General features: G+C 40.1%; 1 protein-coding gene across 1 annotated transcript in view; it reads right to left on the bottom strand.

Annotated features, from left to right (window-relative positions):
* LOC126481767 (beta-mannosidase-like) overlaps positions 1–23832 on the bottom strand; it is a 279943-nt gene that overhangs the window by 191823 nt on the left and 64288 nt on the right. The window contains exon 3 of the mRNA XM_050105721.1: positions 15184–15332. Coding sequence (XP_049961678.1) covers positions 15184–15332 — 149 coding nt within the window. The remainder of the gene's footprint in view (positions 1–15183; positions 15333–23832) is intronic.

The raw sequence follows: 23832 nt of genomic DNA, 5'->3' as shown, positions 1-23832 counted from the left end.
TAGAAGAAAGATTAAGGAAAGGCAAACCTATGTTTCTAGCATTTGTAGACTTAGAGAAAGCTTTTGACAATGTTGACTGGAATACTATCTTTCAAATTCTAAAGGTGGCAGGGGTAAAATACAGTGAGCGAAAGGCTATCTACAATTTGTACAGATACCAGATGGCTGTTATAAGAGTTGAGGGGCATGAAAGGGAAGCAGTGGTTGGGAAGGGAGTGAGACAGGGTTGTAGCCCCTCCTCGATGTTATTCAATCTATATATTGAGCAAGCAGTAAAGGAAACAGAAGAAAAGTTCGGAGTAGGTATTAAAATCCATGGAGAAGAAATAAAAACCTTGAGGTTTGCCAATGATATTGTAATTCTGTTGGAGACAGCAAAGGACTTGCAAGAGCAGTTGAACGGAATGGACAGTGTCTTGAAAGGAGGATATAAGATGAACACCAACAAAAGAAAAATGACCATAATGGAATGTAGTCGAATTAAGTTGGGTGATGCTGAGGGAATTAGATTAGGAAATGAGACACTTAAAGTAGTAAAGGATTTTTGCTATTTGGGGAGCAAAATAACTGATGATGGTCAAAGTAGAGAGGATTAAAATGTAGACTAGCAATGGCAAGGAAAATGTTTCCGAAGAAGAGAAATTTGTTAACATCGAGTATAGATTTATGTGTCAGGAAGTCATTTATGAAAGTATTAGTATGGAGTGTAGCCATATATGGAAGTGAAACATGGACAATAAATAGTTTGGAGGAGAAGAGAATAGAAGGTTTTGAAAAGTGGTGCTACAGAAGAATGCTGAATATTAGCTGGGTAGATCACATAACTAACGAGGAGGTATTGAATAGAATTGGGGAGAAGAGGAGTTTGTGGCACAACTTGACAAGAAGAAGGGTCCGTTTGGTAGGACATGTTCTGAGGCATCAAGGGATCACAAATTTAGCACTGGAGGGCAGTGTGGAGGGTAAAAATCATAGAGGGAGACCGAGAGATGAATACACTAAGCAGATTCAGAAGGATGTATGTTGCAGTAAGTACTGGGAGATGAAGAAGCTTGCACGGGATAGAGTAGCATGGAGAGCAGCATCAAACCAGTATCAGGACTGAAGACCACATCAACAACAAGTGCCATGAAAAACAAAAACTCAACTGGTATTGATGGTATTTCCATCAAGGTGTTGAAACACACACACATTTTCATTTGTGTGCCACATCTTTAATGAATCACTGAGACTAGGAATTGTCCCTGATAGACTTAAATATGCAGTGGTGAAACCATTGTACAAGAAGGGTGACAGAAACGAAGTAACCCAGAAGGATTTTTGAACATCTTAGTAAATACAATATGCTCAATAAAAGCCAATTCAGTTTCCAGAAAAACATCTCAACAGCAGAGGCAATGTATTCTTTCACCAATGCAATTATTGAATCAATTAATAATAAAATGTCTCCAACTGGAATTTTTTGTGGCCTTTCTGAGGCATTCAATTGCGTAAACCATGAGATTTTTCTGGGAAAGGCAGAATTTTATGGGTTACTGGAGGAGCAGGGACATGGCTTGCCTCCTATTTAAAGGACCGGAAACAGAAAGTCATGGTAAACAACACTAATGGGGAACCAGTGTCTTCTTCTTGGGGCACAAGGGCTCTATTCTGGGTCCTCCACTTTTCCTTATTTTCATAAATGACCTACCAATGTGTACAAGGGCTAAGGTAAAATGTACTTTGTTTGCCAATAACATGACAATTCTGGTACACAATTCAACAAATACTAATCTTGAGATCACTGTAAATGCAATTTTTCAGGAGATCTTTAACCTGGTTTACCTCTAATGTATTATCACTAAATTTTGAAAAAACTCAATTGATTCAATTCCATACAAGCCAAAATATCGAAGGTGAGATTAATGTTAAATACAATGATGGAAATTTAGGAAGAGTGGAGTCAACAAAGTTCCTGGGTCTATGTGTTAATAGCAATCTAAACTGGTCCTTACACATTCCTTACCTATATAAAAAAAACTAAGCTCAGCAATTTACACTATTCATGTGATTGCTTCCTTCGGTGACTTAAATACTGTGAAAGTTGCCTATTTTTGTTATTTTCATGCCCTGATGGCCTATGGAATTATATTCTGGGGAAACCAGCCAAAGGCAAAGGTAAACAAAGAGATAGATACTCTATGCAAAAAGTTTTCTGTATGTGAACTTAATAAATGTAAACATGTTAGACAGGTCCATGCACATCAGCCATGGCCTTCATTTAAATCATAGTGGGAAACAATTTTTGGTTGAAGAAATTTGTCGTCTAGCAAATTGGAGTCACAATAGGCCTACTACAGAAGCAGTCCAAGTACTTTGGACAAATGGGTCATAAAGAATGATGCAATGTCTTATAAAAAGGGTGAAAGAGTTTTTTTAGGGAAGTAGACTGTATCACAAAAAAATGTGATGCAGAATTAAATTGCAAATATAGACTGAAGATTGTACACCAGAATGTACAGTCATTAACAAACAAAGTTGATAAAATAAATATACTCCTCAATAGTGACTGGAAAGATGTTTCAGTGTTATGTTTTCGTGAGCATTGGTTACAAAATGAGTATTTTCAGTACTTAAAAATATTACATTTTAACCTTGAAAACTGCTTTTGTAGAATGAAATCAAAACATGGGGGAACTTGTATATAAGTAAAAGAAAATGTAGATTATAAGAGTATAACATCTGTTTGCAAACTTGGTTGTGAAAGAGACTTTGAAATCTCAGCTGTTGAGTTAATGTCTGAAAACACTATTATTTTATGTGTGTATAGATCTCCTGTTAGCAACATAAGTGTTTTTTTCAAAAAATTGGACCTTGCTTTATGCAAACTTAAGACAACTGGGAAAACAGTGGTACTATGTGGTGATTTTAATATTGACTTTCTGAGCCATAGCCCTCACAGGGAAATATTTTTAAATATTATAAAAGCCTACAATCTTTGTCTTACTGTTAGCTCTCCAACACATGTAACTAAAACTAGTGTCACTCTCCTTGATCAGGTGTGTGTAAACATGGACAAGTGTACATCAGAAAACTATAGCTATAGTGACCACCTTTCACAATTACTGACCATACCTGGAAATCACATTTCGACCAGTATAGAAAATGTTATCCATAAAAGGATTTATAGTGGGAAAAATATAGAATACTTCCAATACCTAATCAGCGAACAATCTTGGAGAGAAGTATATGATACCTCTAATGCTAACGAAAAGGTGGAACATTTTTTGAACATTTTAAAGCATAATTTTGACATAGCTTTTCCACAAAGGAAAGTTACTTCCAAAAGCACAGATAGATTCAAAAACTGGATTCACCAGGCATCAGAGTATCTTCTAAAAGGCAAAAAATACAAGCTTGTTTTGAAACATGTCATAACGGAGGCAAAAATTAAGGAAAATGACAAATATATTATGAAGTCATCCAATAAAACTAAGTCCATGCGAAAAGCTGTGCAGGATCTTACGGGGAAGAAGACAACTCACAAAAATATTGTGATATCACATGATGGCAAGAATGTCACTGACCCTAGGGAAGTTGCAAACAGTTTCAATTCTTACTATGCAACTGTTGCTGGGAAATTAGTGAAGGAAAAATTTGGAAATCCACCTAATACAACATGGAAAGAACTTTCATCTATTGAAATAAATAATATATCCATGTTCCTCAGTCCATTGAGCCCAACAGAGCTCCTAAATACCATTAATTCACTGAAGAGTAAGTATTCAACTGGTATTGATGATAGTCCAGATTATATTATAAAAATAACAGCAAGACAAATACTTTCACCTTTATTGGACATATGCAATTCATCCTTATTATGTGGTGTCTTCCCTCAGCAACTGAAAATGGCAAAAGTAGTACCCCTATATAAAAAAGATGATCATCAATGTATGGGTAACTACAGACTTGTGTCTCTATTGTCACGGTTTTCGAAAATTATTGAAAAAGTGTTCCTTTCAAAACTAATTACATTCTTCGACAAGAATAATATTATTTCTGGATGTCAACATGGCTTCAGACCACAGAGATCAATTGAAACTGCCACTTTCAATCTGATAAACCATGTCTTAAATGCAGTGGACAACCACAGAAATATCTCAGGTTTATTCTTGGACCAAATGTGATTGATCATTCTATACTCCTGATGAAGCTCAAATGGTATGGTGTAAGAGGTGTGACAAATCAGTGGATTAAATCATATTTGGAATATCACTCTCAGGTAACTGAAATGAAGTACACGGAAGGAAATGAACTCCAGGTACACCTTTCAGAACAATGCGGACTAAGTCATGGTGTTCCACAGGGCTCCATTTTAGGTCCTTTTCTTTTTTTGGTCTACATTAATGATTTCCCATCACACGTTAGGGATTCTGAACCAGTACTGTTTGCAGATGACACCAGTCTATTGATTGAAGGGAATAATGAAGAAAATCTTACTACATCTGCACAAGATATTACAAAAGGAGTGTCTGAATGGTTTACCAGAAACAGGCTAATAGTTAATCCCCAAAAAACGGTACTCATGAATTTGCACACCATCATCATCATCATCATCATCATTTAAGACTGATTATGCCTTTCAGCGTTCAGTCTGGAGCATAGTTCCCCTTATAAAATTCCTCCATGATCCCCTATTCAGTGCTAACATTGGTGCCTCTTCTGATGTTAAGCCTATTACTTCAAAATCATTCTTAACCGAATCAACGTACCTTCTCCTTGGTCTACCCCGACTCCTCCTACCCTCTACTGCTGAACCCATGAGTCTCTTGGGTAACCTTGCTTCTCCCATGCGTGTAACATGACCCCATCATCTAAGCCTGTTTGCTCTGACTGCTGCATCTATAGAGTTCATTCCCAGTTTTTCTTTGATTTCCTCATTGTGCACACCCTCCTGCCATTGTTCCCATCTACTAGTACCTGCAATCATCCTAGCTACTTTCATATCCGTAACCTCAACCTTATTGATAAGGTAACCTGAATCCACCCAGCTTTCACTCCCATACAACAAAGTTGATCGAAAGATTGAACGGTGCACAGATAACTTAGTCTTGGTACTGACTTCCTTCTTGCAGAAGAGAGTAGATCGTAGCTGAGTGCTCACTGCATTAGCTTTGCTACACCTCGCTTCCAGTTCTTTCACTATGTTGCCATCCTGTGAGAATATGCATCCTAAGTACTTGAAACCATCCACCTGTTCTAATTTTGTTCCTCCTATTTGGCACTCAATCCGTTTATATCTCTTTCCCACTGACACTACTTTTGTTTTGGAGATGCTAATCTTCATACCATAGTCCTTACATTTCTGATCTAGCTCTGAAATATTTCTTTGCAAACTTTCAATAGAATCTGCCATTACAACTAAGTCATCCGCATATGCGAGACTGCTTATTTTGTGTTCACATATCTTAATCTCACCCAGCCAGTCTATTGTTTTCAACATATGATCCATCAATAATATGAACAACAGTGGAGACAGGTTGCAGCCTTGTCTTAACCCTGAAACTACCCTGAACCATGCACTCACTTTACCGTCAACTCTAACTGCTGCCTGACTATCTATGTAAAGACCTTTAATTGCTTGCAAAAGTTTGCCTCCTATTCCTTAATCATGTAGAACAGACAATAACTTCCTCCTAGGAACCCGGTCATATGCCTTTTCTAGATCTATAAAACATAGATACAATTCCCTGTTCCACTCGTAACACTTCTCCATTATTTGCCGTAAGCTAAAGATCTGGTCCTGACAACCTCTAAGAGGCCTAAACCCACACTGATTTTCATCGAATTTGTCCTCAACTAATACTCGCACTTTCCTTTCAAAAATACCTGAGAAGATTTTACCCACAATGTTGACCGAAGAGATACCTCTGTAATTGTTACAATCTTTTCTGTTTCCATGTTTAAAGATTGGTGTGATTACTGCTTTCATCAAATCTGATGGAACCTGTCCCGACTCCCATGCCATTTCAATTATCCTGTGAAGCCATTTGAGACCTGACATTCCACTGAATTTGATGAGTTCCGACTTAATTTCATCCACTCCAGCCGCTTTATTGCACTGCAATCTATTGACCATTTTCTCCACTTCCTCATATGTGATCCTATTTCCATCATCATTCCTGTCTCATTGTACATCGAAATCTGAAACATTACTGATCATATTTTCACCTACATTGAGCAACTCTTCAAAATATTCCCTCCATCTGCCCAAGGCATCAACAGGATTCACTAGCAGTTTTCCTGACCTGTCCAAAATACTTGTCATTTCCTTCTTACCTCCCTTTCAAAGACTGCGAATTACACTCCAGAATGGTTTTCCAGCAGCTTGACCCAAGGTCTCCAACCTGTTTCCAAAGTCTTCCCAAGATTTCTTCTTGGATGTTGTAATTATCTGTTTGGCTTTGTTTCTTTCTTCAACATAACTTTCTCTGTCTACCTGAGTTCTAGTATGTAGCCATTTTTGATATGCCTTCTTTTTCCTTTTACAGGCTGCCTTGACTGTGTCATTCCACCAAGCTGTTTGCTTCATCCTACCTTTACACACTACTGTTCCAAGACATTCTTTGGCCCAGTAGTGTGTAAAGGTAGGATGAAGCAAACAGCTTCCCTCTACTCTCCTGAGGCGTTTTGCCTTTCATAAATTAATGTTTGAACACCACACAAAATTCTTTTTCGTCCATTTGTTGACAATCCCTTGACTTCCTTGATTCACATGAATGCCAAACACAAAGAAATAGACCAATATGGCTGTAACTTGGTGTGCATTCTTTCCAAAGATGCTACTAACTAAACATGACCTCCATATATGTGCCGGTGGTGCTATCTCTCAGACTTTGCATGGACTTTTCAAACGCCCCTCATACTGGTATGACTACCTCCCTCTTCTCTGCCTCACTCCAGATTGCTATTCATGTGACAGTGGCATTCCATTCAGAGCTGCCGGTGGTAGCAGTCATGTGTACATGAGGTGAGGTTGCTTGTGTAAATTTATGTGTGTTTTTTCTGCTCAAAAAGGCTTTGGATAAAAGCTGTAGCATGTAGCAGTCCTTCATAGTGCAATCCAACGTGTCATCTTGACAGTCAGTACTAATTTATCCTTTTCATAGTACGGTTGATATTCCAACTTTGAGACCCATTGTTTGATTTTGCCTAATAGCTTTTCTTCCATCCTACAGCCACGTATTATTTTCCTTTGTTACTACCTCTGAAGAATTACTCCTCTCAGTGTCAGTTCTTTCTCTACCGCCTTTCAAACCACATACATTCTGACTTCTGAGCCCCACTGTAAGAATGATTTATCTCATGAAAAACACATGGCTATGTGAATGCACAGATTGTTGGTGCAGCATCTCATGCCCCAAATTCTATTTGCTGATAGTTATAATTTTTCCTATTAACTTTATTTCTTCACTCATCCTCGCATAATTTTACGTTTTATTTTCCACACCTAGCTGTTCCACATGAACTCCCATACCTCATCCATCCCTTTTCCCCTTCTTTTTGTGTGTTTATTAGTATTTGTTTGTGTTTGTTCATATTTTTACATATTTTCAACTATTTGTGCATTTTGACACATCTGTATATGTTCTTGTGTAGCTGTGCACGTTTTCTGCATGCCTGTGTGTATTTTCATGCATCTATTTCTGTTATGCAGCTCTCCTGACAACCATTCAGTTCCTTCATTTGCCTATGTGCTACATCATTTCGTGTTTCCCCAATGCCATCCCTGTCACAATGAAGCCCCGCTCCATCTTCCTGCACCAGTTCAGAAATGTATCCCTTTCCCTGGCTAAAACCCAATCCCACATCCTTTTGCTTAAATGATGCCTAAATCATGAAATGCCCCCACTCTCATCCCCAACGGCCAAACCATAAAAATTCCTTTCTCTGGATCCCACCCCTTCTTTCACAATGATCTCCACCTTTTCAGATTCCGCCAGTCCCTGACACTTACGTATGTGGTACTGTGAAAACATTTCCATGTGACAGTCATATCAGAACCACCTCTACTCTCTCTGCAAGATATTGCTACTGCGCCATCTCTTCTACATACATCCCTTCTGGGAAACTGAATCCCTTGCTCTCCAGCACCTGGAAGGGTGTTCCAGACACCACCTCCATAAATTGTCTAACCTGCTGACATCCCACTGCCACCTTGGAGCACCCCTATCCAACCCCTATACTACCCACACCACTCCTCCTCATCAACTTGTCTTAGCACCCAGACCCTGGCTCACAAAGCCTTTCAACCTGCCACATCCCCAAAACTCCCTACCAACGCTCCAAATCCAGAGCCCAAACAATCCCAGAACACTATTGTTAACTTTGCCATCAAAATTCTCAGCTTCACAGGAGCTTCAGTCCTATCCAAAAGCCTCATCTTTAGCTCTATATCCAAATTTAATAATGATGGACTTGTCAAAGACCTACTCTCTTTCTCCTGATCCCTGTAGTGGTAACTCTTCCTTGCCACCAAACCCTACAGCTAAAGCCAACCTAATTCCAACAATGAACCCTGCCTCTCTCATTTCATACCACATACAAACATGATACTGTGCCCTTCCCATCTAACCACCCTCTGGTCACTTTCCAGGAATTCTTTACCTCTAATCTGGCTTCACCATCCTTCCCTAGATCCCTTCCTTACACCACCAACCTTTCAACAGAGGGAAGAACTGCCATACACAGTCTCAAAAAAGATCCTGGCCTAAACATCCTCCCAGCAGACAAAGGCTCCATCACTGTGTCATGTTGAGTTGCAGTAAGTATCTGGTGGAAGGCTTCTGCCAATTACCTGACTCGTCCATCTATAAACTCTGCCAGAGTGATGATATCCCAAGAGTCCAACATAGCCTCCAATCCCTACTTAAAGCCTTAGGCACTTTCCAGAACCTCTCCCTGCATCCATTTCTCTACTCATCCTTATGACTGCCCACACACCCATCTTCTACATGCTCCTCAAATTTCACAAACCAAAAAAACATGGAAGCCCCATTGTACCTGGTTATTATGCCCCCAATGAAAGGATTTTGGCCCTCATTGACAAACACCTTCACCCAATTGCCCATAATATAGTATCCATCATCAAAGATACCAACTGCTTCCTTCATCAACTCTCTACCATCCCCACTCCTTTACCTCCTGGTTCCCTACCTGTCACTGTTGATGCCACTTTCCCATACACCAACGTACCTCATGCCAGTGGTCTTGTTGCAACTGAACACTGCCTTTCCCAACGTCTTTCAGACTCCAAACCCAATATGTCAATAACCTAACAAACTGTTATCCTGACACATAACTATGTCTCCTTTGAAGGGAAGATATACAAACAAATCTGCAGCACAGTTATGGACACCTGCATGACACTCTCCTATGTCAACCTGTTTATGGGCAATCTAAAGGAAACCTCTCTAGTCTCCAAAAACTCTCCCATCCACTTCAGCCGGTCCTCTGCAAGCCAATGTGCCACCTTCTTACATGTTGACCTCCTCTCTGATGGCTCAATTGACATCTATGTCCACATTAAACTCACCACCCACCAACAGTATCTGCATTTTCACAGCTGCCATCCCTTCCACACCAAAGAATCCTCCCCACACAGCCTTGCCACCCAGGAATGTTGTATGTGCAAGATATGTGACAAAAACTCCCTTTCCCAGCTTTCACAGTATGCTGAATGTCTTAGCAAGGCCTTCACAAACAGGCACTATACCCCAAACCTAGTCTGCAAACAGATTTCCCGCCCCCTTCATCACCTGTTACCACTCCAGACTGGAACAACTGAACCATAGCCCAGTCACAGCTTTTATTATCTATCATGATGCCCTGAAATGAGGGACATTCTACCCAAGATCCTTCCTAACTCTCCTGAAATGGTGTTCCATTACTCAGCTAAACTCCACAACATACTAGTCCACCTTATGCCACTTACAATCACAACCCCTTGGCACAAGCAGAAGACCCCAGGTGCAAGATCTGCCCTATTGACTCAGCCAGCACTTCCAATTCCAGTCCTGTCACAGGCTTATCTTACCCATCAAAGGCCAGGACACCTGTGAAAGCAGCCATATCATATACCAGCTATGCCGCAACCACTGCACAGTTTTTTTAATTGGTATGACTACCAACCGGCTGTCCACCAAGATGAACAGACACTGCCAATTTGTGGACAAGAACAAAGTAGACACCCTGCGGCACAACGCAGGCCATCTGGATCCTTACTGCCACCAGCAGCTTTTCTGGGAATGTGCAGATAGGAGCTATCCTTACAACAGATTCTCTATTCCCAAAATTATACCAGCCTTAAACTATGGGAACCTACCCCATATCTTCCACCCAACAGTTGCCACCCCCTTGTCCTATCACCTCCTCCATTTTCACATTCACTCATCCTCTTTGTGTGCTTCTCTCTGCCAATGTTTGCTGGTGGTAGCAGTCATGTGTGGATGAGGTGTGTTTGCTTGTTTGAATGTGTGTGTGTTCTTTTTTGCTGAAGAAAGCCTTGGCTGAAAGCTGTGTTGTGTAACAGCTTTTTCATTAGGTCTGTCTGAAGCTCAACAGGTCATCTTTATGGTGAGTAGCAGTCTATCTTTTTTCTAATATTGTAAGTATGCAGCAATTTTACACAGAAAGCCTCATCCAATGTGTGCCAGGACTCAGGTTCCTATGATGTATTGAGAGGAATAATTAATGTTTTACTTCAAGTCATGTCTGTGCTATAACTCACTGCTCTGAGCATGGTCACAGTATGCAGAAAACCAAAAGTGCAAGGGGAGTGAGCAATACCCACTAGCAGCTGACAGCAAGGAGTCTATTGCAGCTGTAAAGTTTATGATCTAGGAGAATGGCAGAAATTTGGAAAGGAAAAGATGCAAAATGGGACGAGAGCATTCCTTGCGTGAATAACTTTAACTATGCAACTGTATAATCATGATAGTATTGAAGCTGACACAATACTTAAAAAAAGTCTGATTGCTGAAAAATTGTTGTGACTCAAATAAAAAGAGAGGTTTTATGATAGCAAGTGCTTGATGCATCATAGAGTCATGATATAAATATCTCATGTGACAGCAAAACTTATAGTGTGCTTTATAACAATTACACTTCTGGGTACAGAACAAAAATACTATTACTGACTCAGCAATTACAAATAGGGAAGCTCTAATCAGAATTTACTAATCTATGAAGTTTTAATTTTTGTTTCTAAGTCCTACAGCTATTTACATACCCCACAAGCCACTATACAGTGAACTGAACAGGACACCTTGTACCACTCACAGTTACATCCTTTCCTGTTAAAAGACATGTTGCTGTGCTCTGTGAGCTGCATATAAAAGTATTTAATTGCCAGTTGGTGATTCAGTATGTTTACATGCAGTCCATTGTGCCCAGCAAGATGCCTTTTAATAAATACTAACAAGCTGTGGAGCATTGAGCATACAAGACTTTCACATTGCCTTTTTTGTCCCATTCATAAACAGAGCAAGAGAAAAATGAGTGTCAGAACTTAAATCTTGTGTATCCATTACTAATGTAGAGCACTTAAAGAGCTGTTAGATGCAAGTGAAGTATAAGGCCTGGGACTTCATTCCTCTTCTTGTGAATACAGTCACTCTCTCTTTCTTCACATTATACCAACAGTAATGTGATAAGATTAATGATCGAAAGTAGTTCAGTTTCCATAACCTCCAAATGATGTTCTGTTAAAAGCTTATCTTTCAAAATAAATTTAGATTTGTCTCTCCCTGGCGTTGATTTGAAAAGCTGTTTTTCTCATTTAGTGGGCTTTAACAGAAAAGGCAAAATACATTTTAATTGTTATCCTTTGTACTGTGCAAGTTGCTGTATTTTGCTTCCTCACTCATTGTTCCAATTGTGTCTGTAGTAATTTGTCAACTCTGTCTTTTGGAAAGACAGGGCTTAAGGAAAGTGTAAGAAATTACTGACATTTAACAGGCATTACTCAAGATACATTTAAAGTTTCTGAAAACTAGTCATGTAAGTATACTGTTACTGGAAGCATTCAAGTGTAGAGTGTTTTGTGTTGGGTGCACCCTTGTGACGGATGATGATCTATAATGCCCATATCTGATTTCTCACCCCCTCACCACAGCCCCCTCCCCCTCTGTTGGATGATTCCTGGAGCTCTGCATTTAAATGGCAATATAAGTTTCATTCATGTCTTATCATAATTCTCAAAGAGTGGCACAGTCTTCACACTGTGGCAGAAGCATTGCCAGTGGTGTGCTTCATGCTGTAAGGTTATGGTCCAAACTGTTCCTGACTCCCCCAATCATCACTACACAATATTCTTTATGAAGACCTTCCTCCAAAGATTCTACATCACTCATGACATCTCTGAGCCCTGAACTTGGCTTAAAAATATTCATTACTTGGACTTCACAATCCAGAGCATACTTTACTAGTTCAGACATTTCTCTCTCATAATTATTCAGTCACAGAAGAAACATCCAGGTCTTTTTAACCATCTAGCTACTACTACACTTAGCTTCCTCTTTTTTGCTTGTCTTGCCCAGGTGTTTCTGAACTCCTTGAGTTGTCTGCACACTTTTGTCCATAGTCTCCAGAACAGTTTAGCTACTTGAGGCATCTAGACTAAAAGCAGAGACTTGCAACATTTCTTGAACCTCTTGTCTCACTTGGCAGGTTGGACACAGTCCACTCCTCTGCCTCTTCCTGCCTTTATGGCTGACAATTGCAGCTCCCTAACTTTATGGTTGATAACTGTAGCTTTCAACTGTTCTAATTCTGTCTGTAGTACTCCTAAATTACCTCTAAATTTTAAGATCAGGGCTCTTTCTCTGTAAATTATAGGCACAACTGCTACAGCACCAATGATAATACCATCACTTGTCACATCTCCATTCTTCAAACTGTTGACAATTTCTCACTACTCTGTTGCATTTTCTACTCTTGTCCACTGTAATAATATATTTTTTTAAAATTTAGACTAAAAAACTACCAAGAAGATGTCTATAATGCAAATTCTCATGTGGACAAATACTCAGACAGAACAGAGGTAAATGAAACAAATCTTTGAAAAAGAAAGATGCTCTGCTGGTCAAAACTTCAAGGAAAAAGATGTATTTAAGTTTTAATAGCTTTGAAATCAGTTTTGTTTCCCTCGATCATGTAATATCATGCCCTGGTGTCTCAAAGAAGGTAGCTTGTTCTCAGGAAAAAATTGTGAAGGGCATTAATTTTAATGTTAATCAAATATAGCACAATATTGTATGCTAAGAAGACTAAAACTCGAGGAAAATAATTTTCAGTGATGGATCAACATTTTGTACAACAAAAATTGCAGCATTTCTTGTGTTTACACCTCAACAAGAATTGTTCGCCCCTTTTTTGTATATCCAGTGAGAAAACTATAAAGTCTGCACCAGTAGATGAGTTATGGTTTGAAAAAAGATTGACCTTTTAATTATCTGCAAGTGACCAAACTCAAGCCCCACAGAGTGTGAATGAGGTGAGATAATGCCATCTGCAACATTCTTTTCATAAACCTAATCTGGAACTGTGTATATGGACAGGGGAGATTACTGATAACAGTGTCACTACATGTATCAAGAACTACAACAAGATGTGGGATATGTGTCTATATCTCACATGTTCCAATTTTATGTCAATTTGTTGCATAACATATGGAAAACATAGACTGCTTCTCACCATATTGAGGAGGTACTGAGTGATAGGTAGGCTCAATGAAAATGACTGCTAAAATGTTAAACCTTTCAGAAAAAGTCTTTCATCTGCAGTAGAAAACACACATAAACATGCACACACACACACACACACACACACACACACACACACACACACACACACACACACACAAAAAAAAGCAAAACTCACATACACATGGTCACAGTCTCAGGACCCTTTTTACTCTCCTCACTCATTGTTTCAATTGTGTCTGTAGTTATTCGGCAGCTCTGTCTTTCAGAAATATAGGCCCTAGTGATAATCTATCATCATGCCCTAAAATGAGAGACATCCTACCCAAGATTCTTCCCACTCCCCTAAATGGTGTTCTGTTGCCCACCCAACCTCCACAACATCTTAGTCCATCCCTACGCCACTCCCAATCCCAGCCCCTTGCCACAGGGGTCATATCCCTGTAGAGGAGCCAAGTGCAAATCTGCCTAATCCACACACCAAATAGTTCCTATTCCACTCCTGTCACGGGCTTGTTCTACTCTATTTGAGGCCAGGCCTCCTGTGCAAGCAGCCATGTCATATACCAACTCTGCTGCTATCTGTGCACACCTTTTTATGTTGGCATGACTACCAACCAGTTGTCCATCAGGATGAATGGCCACAGCCAAATTGTAGCCAAGAGTAAAGTGCACCAGCCCATAGCACAACATGCAGCTGAACATAACATGTTTCATTTCAATGGCTGCTTCACAACCCAGGCCATTTGGATCCTCCTCTCCACCAACAGCTTTTCTGAACTGCACAGGTGGGAGTTATCCTTACAATGCATTCTCTGTTCCTGAAATTATCCCAGTTTCAAATTATGATAACCTACTGTCCCCAACCCTCTGCCCAACAGTTCCCATCCCATCTGTCCTGTCATTTCCTGCCAGGTCATGTCCCCTCACCCTCATTGTGGACTGCTTTTTGCCAATGCACTTGCCAATCTTTTACCATCTGCCTAGTAACTTTGTCCTGCCACTGTCTAGTCCCTGCATGCTCTGCCAGACAGTGCTCTTCTCTACCTCCTGCCCATACCCTGCTATCTTTCCTCCTTCCTTGCCCCATTCTAGATTGCTGCTTTCATTCAGTCCAACAGCTGCTGTCTGGTGAGAGTGGCCAGAGATAGCTGTTGTGTGTGTGAGTTGTGCCTGCTTGTGTGAATATGTGTATGTGTGTTTTCCTTTCCTTTCTGGAGAAGACTTTGACCAAAAGCTCGAGGTGTAACAGTCTTATTGTTATGCCTGTTAGAAACTCAACATGTCATCTTTACAGTGAGTCACAGTCTATCCTTTTCATAATTCTTCAAAATACAAATCTCACTTTCTCTTAACATATCATTAAATTTTAGCAGTCTTGATGTAATATTGATTTTAAGGATTGAAATACTTTGCACCTCATCTTACAGTATGAACATACCTGTATATAATCTTCTACTGGGAAAAAGTATCGAAGAAACATGTTTTCTGTTGAACTAATGTAATTTTCATTCAGATATATGTCAGCAATTGTGTCCACTCCATTAAAAAGTAGAGTAATGTTCCTTTTATTCTTGATGTCAGAACTGACTGAAATCAGAAATTATTACATATTAGTGAAGTTCTACAGAACACATACAAAATGGATTTGAAAAAAAAAAAAATATTTTTTCTAACAGGAATGTTGTCATTGGTCACATCGTCTTAAGAACAGAACACCCTCTTCTCTCTCTCTCTCTCTCTCTCTCTCTCTATGAGTGTGTGTATAAGCCAAATTGTAGCCAAGAGTGTGTGTGTAAGAGAGAGAGAGAGAGAGAGAGAGAGAGAGAGAGAGAGTGTTTTACTGGGCGGGGTGGGGCATGTTTGAAAAGGAGAAACAGTGATGAGTACAGAATGTAATAGATATTACAAAAAGGTTTTACAAACTTTATCTCTACACTGTGTTAGCAATGTGCTATCACTATGCTGCTTAATACAGTCTTATGACATCTAACTGGAACCTAGAAAATTAGAAAAAGATGTACTGTTGCTTTCTGACACTGTTTATTTGTATATAGGATCAGTGAAATTGACAGCTAAAACAATTTTTGTTTAAAATTGTCTAGCACTTCACAATACTTCCAATATAGTAAGCTGCAAATACACTTGCTTAGCAAATGCATGGTCGACATTACCAATAGGTCAGTGACTCAGCCTAGTACCTTTGTTGTCTTCCCCCCATGAACCATGGACCTTGCCATTGGTGGGGAGGCTTGCGTGCCTCAATGATACAGATAGCCATACCATAGGTGCAACCACAATGGAGGGGTATCTGTTGAGAGGGCAGACAAATGTGTGGTTCCTGAAGAGGGGCAGCAGCCTTTTCAGTAGTTGCAGGGGCAACCGTCTGGACGATTGACTGATCTGGCCTTGTAACACTAACCAAAACGGCCTTGCTGTTGTGGTACTGCGAACGGCTGAAAGCAAGGGGAAACTACAGCCGTAATTTTTCCTGAGGGCATGCAGCTTTACTGTATGATTAAATGATGATGGCATCCTCTTGGGTAAAATATTCCGGAGGTAAAATAGTCCCCCATTCGGATCTCCAGGCGGGGACTACTCAAGAGGATGTCATTATCAGGAGAAAGAAAACTGGTGTTCTATGGATCGGAGTGTGGAATGTCAGATCCCTTAATCAGGCACGTAGGTTAGAAAATTTAAAAAGGGAAATGGATAGGTTAAAGTTAGATATAGTGGGAATTAGTGAAGTTCGGTGGCAGGAGGAACAAGACTTTTGGTCAGGTGAATACAGGGTTATAAATACAAAATCAAATAGGGGTAATGAAGGAGTAGGTTTAATAACGAATAAAAAAATAGGAGTGCGGGTAAGCTACTACAAACAGCATAGTGAACACATTATTGTGGCCAAGATAGACACAAAGCCCATGCCTACTAGAGTAATACAAGTTTATATGCCAACTAGCTAGATTATATAATGGTAAGACAGAGATTTAGGAACCAGATTCTAAATTGTAAGACATTTCCAGGGGCAGATGTGGACTCTGACCACAATCTATTGGCTATGAACTGTAGATTAAAATTGAAGAAACTAAAAAAAGGGGGAATTTAAGGAGAAGGGACCTGGATAACTGACTACACCAGAGTTTGTGCAGAGCAGAGCAGAGAGCATAAGGGAACAATTGACAGCAATGGGAGAAAAAATACAGTAGAAGAAAAATGGGTAGCTTTGAGGAATGAAATAGTGAAGGCACCAGAGGATCAGTAAAAAGATGAGGGCTAGTAGAAAACCTTGGGTAACAGAAGAGATACTGAATTTAATTGATGAAAGGAGAAAATACAAAAACGAAGTAAGTGAAGTAGGCAAAAAGGAATACAAACGTCTCAAAAATGAGATCGACAGGAAGTGCAAAATGGCTAAGCAGGGATGTTTAGAGGACAAATGTAAGGATGTAGAGGCTTATTTCACGAGGGGTAAGATAGATACTGCCAACAGGAAAATTAAAGAGACCTTTGGAGAAAAGAGAACCACTTGCATGGATATCAAGAGCTCAGATGGAAACCCAGTTCTAAGCAAAGAAGGGAAAGCAGAAAGGTGGAAGGAGTATATAGAGGGTCTATACAAGGGCGATGTTCTTGAGGACAATATTAAGGAAATGGAAAAGGATGTAGATGAAGGTGAAATGGGAGATATGATACTGCGTGAAGAGTTTGACAGAACACTGAAAGACCTAAGTCGAAGCAAGGCCGTGGGAGTAGGCAACATTCCATTAGAAATACTGACAGCATTGGGAGCACCTGTCCTGACAAAACTCTACCATCTGGTGAGCAAGATGTATGAGACAGGAGAAATTTCCTCAGACTTCAAGCAGAACATAATAATTCCAATCTCAAAGAAAGCAGGTGTTGACAGTTGTGAAAATTACCTAACTATCAGTTTAATAAGTCACAGCTGCAAAATACTAATGCGAGTTCTTTACAGATGAATGGAAAAACTGGTAGAAGCCGACCTCGGGGAGGATCAGTTTGGATTCTGTAGAAATGTTTGAACACGTGAAGCAATATTGACCCTACGACTTATCTTAGAAGAAAGATTAAGGAAAAGCAAACCTACATTTCTAGCGTTTGTAGACTTAGAGAAAGCTTTTGACAATGTTGACTGGAATACTTTCTTTCAAATTCTAAAGGTGGCAAGGGTAAAATACATGGAGCGAAAGGCTATTTACAGTTTGTACAGAAAGCTGATGACCGTTGAAAGAGTCGAGGGACATGAAAGGGAAGCAGTGGTTGGGAAGGGAATGAGACAGGGTTGTAGCCTCTCCCTGCTGCTATTCAATCTGTATATTGAGCAAGCAGTAAAGGGAACAAAAGAAAAATTTGGAGTAGGTACTAAAATTCATGGAGAAGAAATAAAAACTTTGAGGTTCGCCGACGACATGTAATTCTGTCAGAGACAGCAAAGGACCTGGAAAAGCAGCTGAACAGAATGGACACTGTCTTGAAAGGAGGATCTAAGATGAACAGCAACAAAAGCAAAATGAGGATAATGGAATGTAGTCAAATTAAGTCAGTTGATTCTGAGGGAATTAGATCAGGAAATGAGACACTTAAAGTAGTAAAGGAGTTTTGCTGTTTGGGGAGCAAAATAAATGATGATGGTCGAAGTAGAGAGGATATAAAATGTAGACTGGCAATGGCAAGGAAAGCGTTTCTGAAGACAAGAAATTTTTTAATGTCGAGTATTGATTTAAGTGTCAGGAAGTCATTTCTGAAAGTATTTGTATGGAGTGTAGCCATGTATGGAAGTGAAACATGAACGATAAATAGTTTAGACAAGAAGAGAATAGAAGATTTTGAAATGTGGTGCTACAGAGGAATGCTGAAGATTAGATGATTAGATCACATAACTAAAGAGGAGGTATTGAATAGAATTGGGGAGAAGAGGAGTTTGTGGCACAACTTGACTAGAAGAAGGGATCGGTTGGTAGGACATGTTCTGAGGCATCAAGGGATCACCAATTTACTACCGGAGGGCAGCGTGGAAGGTAAAAATCATAGAGGGAGACCAAGAGATGAGTACACTAAGCAGATTCAGAAGGACGTGGGCTGTGGTCGGTACTGGGAGATGAAGAAGTTTGCACAGGATACAGTAGCATGGAGAGCTGCATTAAACCACTCTCAGGACTGAAGACCACAACAACAACAATAATACAGTGGTTGATGCTTAAGGTGACAAGTGCCCCCCAGGTTGTCCACTTTTCCACACTGTTTCACCTACCTGATTGACACTTTCATAACTGAACTTACAATGAGCAACCACCTATATAATCTCTGGGCCCTTTTTCAAACACTTCAGGCCATGGATCTGTGTTGCAGTAGTCAGAAGTCTAAATTTTTCCAACCATATTTTGAGAATCTGGACCATACCGCAGGTCATCCAAATCCTGGTGTGTCTGGTCAGGGCCATCAGGAACCTGCCGCATCCCTCATCACTGGGAGAACTGTGGGCTTTGTTGGGTGAAATTGCCTACCACCAGTTCATTCCCGGGACATTGCTCACTGCGCACCACCCCATATCCTTTTCCACAAGGATGCTTCCTTTATCTGGTTTTCAGTGTGTGACCATGTCTTCATTGTACTGAAGGACCATCTCAGGTCAGCATTTTGTCTAACTACTTTTGATCCCAACAAACCATTGGTTTTGGCTATGGATACCTCACAGAGTGGCAGGGTGGCAGTCCACACCCATCAGAATGCAGATGGCTTGCAGCAGCCACTGCTGTTTTCATCCAAAACTCTCAGTTCAGCACAGGTCCACTACTCTCACATCGAGAAGGAGCTCTGGCCATTGTGTATGTGGTCATCAAATTCAACTTTTTCTTGTAAGGCACAGTATTCCATTTTCTTGCTGACAACAAGCCATTAGTTTTGTTATTTAGTCCACCCAACCAGGTCCCCAAAAACAGTGACCCCCAGTTTGGCCTTGTTCCTTTCAAAATATCACTATGACAACCATTTTCACTACACTGGGTACTATTCCAATGTGATTGTCTTATCCTGGCTGCCTATTAGCCTGGACACAAATTAGATTGAGAGGAGCACAGGGGTTTTCATTTGGATATCACCTCCTGCCAAATGGGAGATGTGTTTCCAATCACTGGTACCTGACACTGTTATCTGACACTATCCTCAAGCAGGTCATCCACTCTGTCTATCAGGGGTGGTCATCTTGTTCTCAGGCCTTGTTTCCAATCTGTTTCACAACTAAATTATCTTGTGCCATCATCTCTCAGTCCTTAGAAAGGGTCTTCCTCATCTCCATGGACAGCACATCTCACAGGGTGGCTGGGAGTTTGTGACAGGAGTTCTTACAGCTGTTATATGAAGGTCACTGGGGTTTTTCCTGCACTAAAACCTTGGCTTGCAGACATGTGTACTGGCCCAACATTGACCAGGAGCTTGAGAATTTGGTTGCTGCATGTCCTCAGTGTGACAGTCAACAGACAGCTCCCAGGGCTTTGTTCTCCCCATGGCCTCCAGCTACCCAGCTCTAGGAATGCATCCGTGTATATTTTGTGGGTCAGTTTCTGAATGCATTTTGGGTGATGGTCATTTACATGTTTTTGCATTGTCCATATGTGGTACAGAGCTCCTTGGCCACTACCAAAGTCAGTGTACTTTTGAAAATGTTTTCTGTGGAATGTCTCCCTTGTTTTTGACAACAAACCTCAGTTCATAACAGCACGTGGCAAAAACTGTAAAAAGAACTCTTGGGTAACTGAAGGCATCAGGATCTCTAGTATTAGAAAGAGGAAACTGCACATGCAAGCAAAGCACAACCATGATGCATAGTTTGTCAGCTATGTGAACAAATACAAAAGAATATTTGGTAGAGTAGTTAAACAGACAAAACAAATGGCAAACAGTAAATACATATCAGATGCAACAAATAAATCAAAAGCTGTGTGGCAAATTGTCAGGAGTGAAATAGGAGCAGAAAAAACAAGAAAGTTTTAATCATAAATTAGATATAGATGGGGAAATGATTACAAACTCCAGACATATTTGCGAAGAATTCAACAAGTATTTCATAAATTCTAACAAAATTGACAAACTCCCTCCTCTACATATATAATGCGATATAATGCAGCCCAGATCAGTAGAATTCCAATTCACTCATGTATCCTGCTATGAGGTGGCTAACATTATAAAATCCCTAAAAAATCTCAAATCTGTAGGTTGGGATGAAGTCCCAACAAAAATAATAAGGGCAGGATGTGATAATATTGCACTCCAACTCTGTCACATAGTAAATCAATTGTTTGATGAGGGCCACTTTCCAGATAGGCTGAAGTATGTGGAAGTTTGACCTATCCACAAAAAGGGCAGACAAGAGAAGATATAAAATTTTCGCCCAGTATCAGTACTATCAATTATTTCTAAAATATTTGAGTGAGTAGTATGTAACCAACTAGAAAAATATGACAAAAAACAACATTATTCTTAATAATCAGTATGGATTTAGGAAGCGCCAAAGCACTGTGCATACTATTAATGAACTAATCACTAAAATAAGCAAATGCCTTGATAAAAAGGAGAGTGTATCTGGTATCCCCTGTGGCCTCAGTAAGGCATTTGACATGGTGAACCACAAGCAGCTGCTCCTCAAATTAGCTTCTTATGGTTTCCATGAAAAATCTTTAAATTGGTTCAAGTTATATCTCAAAAATAGGAAACAGAGGGTAGTTATACAACATAAGGATGAGAAAGCTTGCTGTAGATGGAAGGAAATACAAGCAGGTGTACCTGAGGGGTCCATACTAGGCCCATTACTGTTTCTGTATTATAAAAATGACTTGACAGGTAAGGTAAGTTCAGATACGATTCTGTATGCAGATGACTCAACAGCAGTAATCTGCTGTAAAAACACTGAAGAATTACCACAGAGAACAAAACAGACTCTTCAAGAACTAGAAAACTGGTAGATAATAATGCTATGAAACTAAAGAAAAACACAAATTGTACACTTCAGGAAGGCAGAGAACTGATAACTGCAGAATCTATCAAATTTCTGGGAGTGACCATAAACAAAACCTTGTCATGGACTGATCATGTGCATTGCTTTCTGAAGCAGTTAAATAGTTTTGTTTATGCAAGGAGGGTTCTGAATAAAGTAACTGACTTAGCTGTTAGGAAAATTGTGTATCATGCATATTTTATATCAGTTGTAAGATATGGCATAATTTTTTGGGGAGCTGAAAAAGGAAGCCTCCTCAGAGTGTTCAAGCTACAGAAAAAATTATCAGAGCTATGACTGGAACAAACAATAGACAGTCATGCAAACCTTTATTTGCAAGCCTTGACTTACTGACAATTCCTTCCATGTTTATACATGAAACACTTCTCTTTGAGTTGAAAAACCCACATCTTTTTGAGGGAAATTCATTACACATACTTATGAAACAAGGCACAAACAAGATTACATGTTACCCTGCCACAGACTAACATTAGTTGAAAATACTCCATATTACATGGCTTTGAAGCTTAGCAATAAAATCTGTCCAAAGTTGAAGGACTGCAAGCTAGAATCCACCTGTGCAAACACAGAAAATATTTAAAACGTGAATGCTACTACAGTGTGGATGATTTTATAAACGAGGAAGACAAGTAGGACGTATTACATCTGTTTTGTTTTCCGTCTTTTTCTACATTATGTTCCATGTGTACGCTTATGTTCCCTTTTAATGGAGCTATATGTTCTTTTTGTATGTGTCCATACTTATAAACTACATATAATGTGAACTATGTATCTAAATATCTAGATGTAAACATATATACTACTTCTGTGAAAGTAGGTGGTCTTTGAAGTATGTCAGTATTTATAAACTACAGAAACAAACATGAAAAATACCTTAAAAGAATGATTTCAAACCACTGTGGACATTTTAAGAAAAAGGAAGAAATCTAACATGTAATTATCTTTTTATGTTGTAATGTGCATTTCTGAGCGTCTATATGCGTTATTTTAATGTATCTTGTTTTAGGTATACTTAGGTAGCCATAGAATTATTCACTGACCAGTCACCAATGTTTCAATCAAATGATTGTATATAACATGTCATGTGACAATAAAGTTTCTATTCTATTCTATTCCTGTCCCAGGTGTTTTGTGATTTCTGTGTGGGGTCAGGCAGTCACCACATTTGGTCCCTCCATTTCATCCTCAATCAAATGGAGAGGTGAAATGCATGTTTCACACCTTTAAGACAGATGAAAACCGAGCGAGGTGGTGCAGTGGCTATCACACTGGACTCGCATTTGGGAGGACGACGATTCAATCCCGCATCCGGCCATCCTGATTTAGGTTTTCTGTGATTTCCCTAAATCATTCCAGGCAAATGCCGGGATGGTTCCTTTGAAAGGGCACAGCTGACTTCCTTCCCTGTCCTTCCCTAATCCGATGAGACCGATGACCTTGCTGTTTGGTCTCTTCCCCCAAACAACCCAACCCATAGATGAAAAAATGTTTCAGGTTTTTTGACAGCCTACCGAATGACTTCTATGGATTCCTGTAGCCCTGTTGAGTTTCTCCACAGGTGCCAGCCACAGATGCTGCTCAACATCCTTTTTGTGATGTCACCTGCCATTGTGTTCTGATGTTCTGCTGTACTGAGTTTGTACCAGGCACAGAAGTCTGGGTGCATGGTTTTGGCTGGCACCTCCACTGGTTGCCAGTAATCATCGCATATCAGAACAGCTGCTGAGTCTACCGAGAACTCAAGACTGGGAGGCTCAGCTCCATCAAAATCAGCTCCAAGTTCAGGTGGGCACTCCTCCCCTCCCCCTCACCTAGGCAGCACCACCGTCTTCACCGGTGCCCTGGTAACTGGATGCCACCTGTCCACTGGTGTTCCAGCCTCCTCTTCCACCAGTGTCTATACCTCTAGCTGATGAGCCTGTGACTACACAGCTTCTGGCTGTGGCTCTGGTGCCCCTCAGCAAGTAGGTTCAAGGTCTCCTGTGTGGCCCCAGCCTTCACCTTCATACCACCACTAGACATTGCCAGGGATCTCAGGTTGGACTGCCCATCACC

Source organism: Schistocerca serialis, chromosome 5 (genome assembly GCF_023864345.2).
Source record: "Schistocerca serialis cubense isolate TAMUIC-IGC-003099 chromosome 5, iqSchSeri2.2, whole genome shotgun sequence".
In the NCBI taxonomy this organism is placed as follows: Eukaryota; Metazoa; Arthropoda; class Insecta; order Orthoptera; family Acrididae; genus Schistocerca; species Schistocerca serialis.
The sequence above is the reverse complement of the archived record's forward strand: the minus strand, read 5'-3'. Positions and strand labels throughout refer to the sequence as shown.